Raw genomic sequence first — 8175 nt, forward strand, 5'->3', positions numbered from 1 at the left:
CACACACACACACACACACACACACACACACACACTCATACATACACATATATGCACACACATCATGAAACCTATACACACACACACACATCAGGTGTTGACGTGATCACAAGGCAACGAGAAGAAGTGTTTCATTCAAGAGCTCAATGCACCACCCTGTCTAGGAATTGAAACCACAATCTCACGATCATGTGTGTGTGTGTGTGTGTGTGTGTGTGTCTTTGTGTCTATGTTTGTCATTAATAACCACTTGACTGTTGGTGTTGGTGTGTTTATGTCCCCATAACTTAGTGGCTCAGCAAAAGAGGCCAATAGAATTAAGTATCATGTTTAAAAAGATGAGTACTGGGGTCGATTCATTTAACTAAAATTCTTGAAAACAGTGCCCCAGTATGGCCACATTCTGACTGACACAGGTAAAAGAAAAGATAGAAGATGAGTCACATCAATGAAGTCTTGAAGCTATGAGATACTCTCTCTTTTTACTCTTTTACTCTTTTACTTGTTTCAGTCATTTGACTGTGGCCATGCTGGAGCACCACCTTTAATTGAGCAAATCGACCCCAGGACTTATTCTTTGTAAGCCTAGTACTTATTCTATCATTCTCTTTTGCCGAACCACTAAGTTACGGGGACGTAAATACACCACCATCAGTTGTCAAGCGACGTTGGGGTGGGGGGGACAAACAGATGCACAAACATATACACACACACACACACACACACACACAAATATATACGATGGGCTTCTTTCAGTTTCTGTCTACCAAATCCACTCACAAGGCTTTGGTTGGCCCAAGGCTATAGTAGAAGGCACTTGCCCAAGGTGCCATGCAGTGGGAATGAAAATGCATGATTTATTCAAAACAATGTGAATAATTAAGCTTTACATTTGACGAAGTAATCTGAATGCTAAAGGGTTAATAACAGCAACAGCTGTTTATTGTTTCATTCGTTAATAATTTCAGCAATGATTCACCAGTTTATAAACGATGTTTGTTGGCAAGACACTGAATATCTGATTATTGATACCCCACCTGGTACATCGGATGAACATTTAGCTGTTGTGGAAAGTCTTCGAAGTTATAATCCAGATGGAGCTGTTTTGGTTACTACACCTCAGGTAAAGTCATGAACATCATACAACAACTTAACACAGCACCTAACACATGGACAGCACATGACTAGAACTTTCATAATCACTTCAAAAGCTAGCTTTCACCAAAGTCCTGTTTTGGTCGATGTGCATCCTCTTCATTGCAAAGAGAGCATCACAAAGAATAAGTTTCCCTCTTCAGAGCCAGAAAATACTTCAGTTCCCCGAAATTGCAAACATTCTACACACATGAAACCCACAATGGAGTATAGTTCCCACATCTGGGAGGGTACTCTTTACTCTTTTACTCTTTTACTTGTTTCAGTCATTTGACTGTGGCCATTCTGGAGCATCGCCTTTAGTCGAGCAAATCAACCCCGGGACTTATTCTTTGTAAGCCTAGTACTTATTCTATCGGTCTCTTTTGCCGAACCGCTAAGTGACTGTTAACTGCTCATGCAGATGTCCTTGACTAATTACCCACCGGCCACAAAAACAAAAAAAAAAATCTGACACTGGCTGTGTGGTTAAGAGGTTCACTTTACGACCATGTAGTTTCAAGTTTACTCTCACTGCATGCCTTTTTCTATAACCTGAGGCCAACTGAGACTTTATGAATGAATTTGGTAGATGGAAACTGTGTGAAAACCTCTCTCTCTCCCTCTTTCTCTCTCACTGCATACACACACACACACACAAACGTGTACATGTGTGTTCCTCCATCACATGAAAATTGGTGTCGGTTTGTGTATGTCTTTCTAACTTAACACTTCATCAAAAGTGACCTGTACTTTTGACCTGTACTAACAGTTACATTTTGTTTTTCCTCACCAAAATACCATCTCTCTGGAATTCTATCATAGCACATGCTTTTATTCTTGTAGCTTTGGTATTGCAATTGTTTAAGAGGAATGTTAATAACATTAAATTTACTGGTTTTGAAGGTTCTGCGATAGACTAAAGCAATAAATATAAAAAAAAAAAAAACAAGAAGGAAAAAGCAAACAAAAAGACCTTAAACAAATGGATATAGCTGTTTTAGTGAATGAAAGATTTGAACCAAACCTCTTTGTAATTGATCAAGGAACTGATCTAGGAATAAATGACAGTAGCTTCTCTTTATTGACCAACAAAGGGAACTTCTACTTGGTAACTCAGCTATGCTAGAAATAGCTGTGAAGTTACACTCAAATTACACCCTAAACACGGGCCAAAATTAGTTGATGTAATGCTAGATACACTATGTTAGAAAAAGAAAGCAATATGATTATGACTGGAAGATGTTTTCATGATATGGTAGGCTCATTGGAAGCCAACCTGGGACTAAAAAAACAAAAAAAAACAATAAACAAATAAACAAATATATAAAAGACTCTCTCTCTATGAAGAGTACCTACTCTGGGATATAGAACTGTGTTACTAGCTATCTCATCCACAAGGAAAGTAACACTATTTACCTTGTTAACTACCAAGTTAACATTCTTACATCAAACATTTTTTGCAGTTGTGGTTGGTTGTCTTCCATTCCACCAAAATGTCTCTTTACTGTGTAGATTTTGCAAACTCAATCCACAGGTGACATTACTTTACACCCTATACCTGTGATGTCTTGCCATTGAAAAAACAGTTTCTGCTTGTATAAGGCATGAGTATCTCCTGGCAAAGTTCTTCCTGATTCTGTTACTCTGGCACCACTGGAACAAAAGGGTTGCAGGATAACTGAATTTTCCAAATTTCTGATCATTACCTTTTAAATTACCATAGTACTTTACAAAATTCTTTAAAACTCTATATATGCATCATTAATATTCTGAATATAGTCTAGAGACAAATCAGAAGAAATATAAATATAATTTAAGTAAAGAACAAGTTTTATTAACCTTACAAAATACAGGTTAAAGTATATCGACAGTTTGAAAAAAAAAGCAGTGAACTTAGGCTTTTATTTTCTTACAATTCAACCAGCTTTTGAAAACAATATACACACTTTAATTTATACTTATTCAGTAAGATAACAGTAGGTTATTTTACTAAATTCTTATATTTAAAATTGATTGAAAGAAACACAGAAATATGGTAATGAAAGGGTTAAATCAGAAATTTCCTGACATGTTGATTCATAAAAATATGTAATAATAAAACTCTTTCCAATTCACATTTTATGGACTTTTAGATCTCAGTTGCCTCTCTAATATTGTTTTCAAATTTTGATACAAAGCCTGCAATTTCAAGGGAGAGGGTAAGTTGAATACATCAACCCCAGTGCTCAACGGGCACTTGTTTTTTTGAACCCAAAAGGATGAAAGGCAAAGTCAACCTTGGCTTCTGTAATAATGTATTTTCTCTCTCTACAGTAATGATTGATAATAACTTGCCTTTACCTCCAGCTACAAACTCTCATATATAGTTGATACTATTACTCATTCTGCTCTATCAGGCTTTATTTTAACAACCTTAACACATTCTGTCACCCCTGCACACCCTCATTAAATCAAAACTTACAGCTTCTTGTTAATCATCTTTTATCTTATTGTAAATGGTGAAAAATTTCCCTTGTCTCTTTTCATTCTAGTCTGTCTCTGTTGGTGATGTCCGTCGTGAAGCTACTTTCTGCCAAAAGACAGGCATACCTATACTTGGATTGATTGAAAATATGAGTGGATTTGTTTGTCCATCATGCAAGGTATAATTGTTTTAATATTATCAGAATTTTGTGGATTTTGAAACTTCTCTTGTCATCATGTGATAGTAGTAAATGATAGTCATTGTCATACAAGCAGTGTCATTTATTTCCAAGTTTCTGCAAAAACATGTCTAGGCATGAGAGAATATTACCTTACTTGGAAACAAGAGTTGGCAACAGGGAGGGTTTCCAGCCATAGAAAATCTTCAACAAATTCCTTCTGACACATGTGAGCATGGAAAATTTGATGTCAAATGATGATGATGATATTATTATTATTATTATTGAGTGAGAAAGTAGTGCATGCCATCAAAGTGACACTGGGGTAAAATATACGAAGCCCATTATACCCATCATGACTACCCGTCTGATAAGGGTGCACCAGGCACATGCATCACAACCATATATGTGCATGACATGGTGATCTCATATCAAGATAAACAGTGCAAGACCTCGCAGGTGGCACCCAGTTAGATTTTCTTCAGGTCGAGTAGCCCATCCTGCTCAAAAGGTCTCTGAATAAGTATTGTTTAAGGATGTTGAATGAAACACCCATGTTTCCAGAGGCGAATTATCCAAACTTCAAAGAATTCCTCTCAACACATGGCTATGATGCTCCCCAACTACTTCTGCTTGTGATCAGAGATGCACATGTCATCAGCCACTAAGGGACAAGCTCAACTGGTTAAGGTCAAACAACTGACAAGCAAATCTGTGGTATTGGGCAGAATATTTGTTGTAGCCCATCTTTTATACAAAGACAAGACTGTGTACATGATAACACTTCCAGTCAGTTAAGATCAGAAACCATGAGAGCCAGTACCTGGAGCATTGCATGCCATCAAAGTGACACTGGGGTAAAATATACGAAGCCCAGTATACCTATCATAACTACCTGTCTGATAAGGGTACACTAGGCACATGCATCACAACCATATGTGCATGACATGATGGTCTCATATCAAGATAAACAGCGCATGACCTTGCAGGTGGGGACCAGTTAGGATTTTCTTCAGGTCGAGTAGCCCATCCTGCTCAAAAGGTCCCTGAATAAGGGTTATTTAGGGATGTTGAACAAAACACCCATGTTTCCAGAGCTGAATTATCCAAACCCCAAAAAATTCCTCTCAACACATGGCTATGATGCTCCCTCACTACTTCTGCTCGTGATCAGAGATGCACATATTATCAGCCACCAAAGGACATGTTCAACTGGTTAAGGTCAGACAACTGACAAGCAAACCTGTGGTATTGAGCAGAATATTTACTGTAGCCCATCTTTTATACCAAGACAAAACTGTGTACATGATAACACTTCCAATCAATTAAGATCAGAAGCCATGAGAGCCACTGCCTGGTATTGCATCAAGGCATAGTGCTTGGTACTGCATCAGAGCATAGCATTATAGTACTGCAGGGCATTTATTATTATTATTATTATTATTATTATTATTATTGTTGTTGCTGTTGCTGTTGTACTTTTACACTATTTCTGGTTTCTGAATATTTTCTGCAACATCATCATCATCATCATCTGCTTTCTATGCTGGCATGGGTTGGATGGTTTGACTGAGGACTGGCAAGCCAGTATGCTGCACCAGGCTCCAATCTGATCTGGCAAGGTTTCTACAGCTGGATGCCCTTCCTAATGCCAACCACTCTGAGAGTGTAGTGGGTGCTTTTTATGTGCTACCGGCACATGGTCTGAAAATTGATATTAGGTGAAGTTAAGGTATGAAGCTTTAGCTATGTGGCCCAGAGACCGTAATTTAGTTTGTTTTCTTCATTATTTATGAAATTCATTTTAATTACAGGAGTGTTCTAACCTATTTTCAAAAGGAGGTGGAGAATCCCTGGCAAAAGAACTCAACATTCCATTTTGGGGTGAGTAAACTACTACTACTACTACTACTACTACTACTGCTACTGCTACTACTACTGCTACTACTACTGCAGCAGCAGCAGCAGCAGCAACAAACATACTTGTATAGAGATGGGTATGTTTCTACAGCAGATAAGTAATAGTTGTTTTAACACAGTTTCATTGTGATACTGTTTGAATATCAAATTCCTTTAAAAGGGATGCTTGAACACCCCTCCTTAATGAAAGATGCGTATATTTTGCAGAGGCAGAGTGTAATTTGGGTTGTGAGGGGAGAGTAGAAAGTTGAGTTTTCAATTTGATTACCATATCATATTCATTTGTGTATAATATGTTCATTTGTGAATCATGTTATGCTCATCATGGATTGATCTGTGATAATGTGTTGGCAATCGGTCAAAGATTCTGCTTTGTACTATAAAAACATACTCCACCAACCAACCACAATGCTCAGCTCCTCAGAATGCACTGCTGTGAGGCTGCATATTTCTTTATATGCATTTATGTACTCGTACCCAGTGAACAGAAAAAATCCTAAGGTGTCTCATCCAAAAAAATTACACAGACGAGTGTATACTCTACAGGAGAAGATAGAGATGACCAAGAAAATACATGGTGGAAGCTTTGCTGTTGTGAACCCTGAGTTTGGTGTTTATGATCTTACCATTCATTTCATTTAAAAGGTGTCATGTAGCTAAATGGTTAGGGTGTTCCAGAGAAACAAGCAGCCAAACTGTTTATATACTCAACAAATGCAGCAGTTACTGTATGAAGGAGTCCCTAATTTGCATACTAAAAGTGTTTAACCCTCTATAAATGCCAGTGGACTGTCAACGGGGATCTTAGTCCACACAATACCAAGGTATGATATAATAAATATGTAACATATGGTATAATTATAAACAGGGCAAATTTTAGTCATTTCTCCGCAGGCTGAAAAAGTTTTGAATTTTGGTACAAGGCTGGCAATTTAAGTAGAGGGCGAAAGTCAACTGGTACTTATTTTATTGACCCTGAAAGAATGAAAGTCAAAGTTAATGTTGGCAGAATTTGAACTCAGAATATAAAGTCAGATGAAATGCTGTGAAACATTTTGTCTAGCATGCTAATGATTCTGCCAACTTGTCACCTTAGGACAATGTATATATTGATAACTAAGACACCCGATGAAAATCAGAGATTGAACCAATTGAAATGCTTTATAAATATACACTGCAAATGATGTATATTCATTTATAGTATGTTTATGTAATTGTGCTTTTTTCAGGATGTATCCCCATTGACCAACATCTTACCTCATATACAGAAAGTAATCCTGAGACCACAGACTCGCCTTTGTTTGATGCTCTTTCTTCTATTGTTGAAAAAGTAATTGAAGTTGAGAATACATCTTGAATATTCTTCATTTGAGCCGTTCTTGGATCAGACATTTGTTAATAAGGCTGTTAATTGTTAATAAAGATATTTTCTAACGATTGCCTCAAATACAAAATGATGGTAACTATTCTTTGATACAAAATAAAATTTTTTAATATTTTGGTTATTTATACGATTTCAATTGATTCCTGATTTTAGGCAGTTTATGGTGCACTAATTTCATTTATTTGTTAACTTATTAATCTATTAAGACGTTAACATGAACGTGCAGTTGTCTCCCTTAGAGTATGTCACCTCCAGATTTGGAAATCTGCTGGAAACTTTTGAAATTGCTAAAATTAACAAGAGATCTTAATAACATGGACTTTCAGACTTCATCAAAATCTCATTCAACCCTGTCAGTCAAGTTTCATTTTATGAATTTTAGATTTTAAAGTTATATAACTACGGAGAACATAATATTTTCAGTTTTTGATTATGAATGAAATGTCATATTAATTCAGTTAATATATTTTATTCAATGGCAAATATAAGGTTTAGTAAACATTGTCTTGGTATTACTCATTGTATTAATGCTATCATTTGTATAGTGATATTGCTCCCAACCCTGACTGTCACTTCATCAGTTACGATGATGAGTGTTCCTGTTGATCTGATCAATGAAAAAAACAGTTCAGGAAATTAACATGCAAGTGACTGAGAACACCACAAACATGTGTACCCTTAATGTAGTTCTCAGGGAGATTCTGCATGACACAGAATGTGACAAGGGTGGCCCTTTGAATTACAGTTTCATCTCACTTTTACCAGTTGAGTGGATGGGAGCAACAAGAAATAAAGTGTTTTGCTCAAGGGCACAATGTGGCACCAGGATTTGAACTCACTACCTTACAATTGTGAGCTGAATACTCTAACACAAAGCTATGTGCCTTCACAGTCATGAGGCTGTATTACAGCAAAGAAGAAAAGAAGAAAACCTGTTCCTTCTCTCATATTTTTTACTCCTCATCCCCTAATGTAAAGCCTCTCCCTTTAGGCTTGTAGTCTTGCAAGCTGCATGGTGACATCACTAGTGCTCGTGGCACAAAAAGAAAGAAAAAAGCCCTATAGAAGCTATAGAGTGTTTGACATAAGGAA

General features: G+C 36.9%; 1 protein-coding gene across 1 annotated transcript in view; it reads left to right on the forward strand.

The window, feature by feature from the left end:
- Positions 1-7208, forward strand: part of LOC106875804 (cytosolic Fe-S cluster assembly factor NUBP2 homolog) — a 20353-nt gene extending 13145 nt beyond the window's left edge. Inside the window, exons 5-8 of the mRNA XM_014924076.2 lie at positions 969-1123; positions 3669-3779; positions 5594-5663; positions 6929-7208. Of these exons, the coding sequence (XP_014779562.1) occupies positions 969-1123; positions 3669-3779; positions 5594-5663; positions 6929-7056 (464 nt within the window). The 3' untranslated portion in view covers positions 7057-7208. The remainder of the gene's footprint in view (positions 1-968; positions 1124-3668; positions 3780-5593; positions 5664-6928) is intronic.
- Positions 7209-8175: the final 967 nt, after the last annotated feature.

Source organism: Octopus bimaculoides, chromosome 5 (genome assembly GCF_001194135.2).
Source record: "Octopus bimaculoides isolate UCB-OBI-ISO-001 chromosome 5, ASM119413v2, whole genome shotgun sequence".
Classification (NCBI taxonomy): Eukaryota; Metazoa; Mollusca; class Cephalopoda; order Octopoda; family Octopodidae; genus Octopus; species Octopus bimaculoides.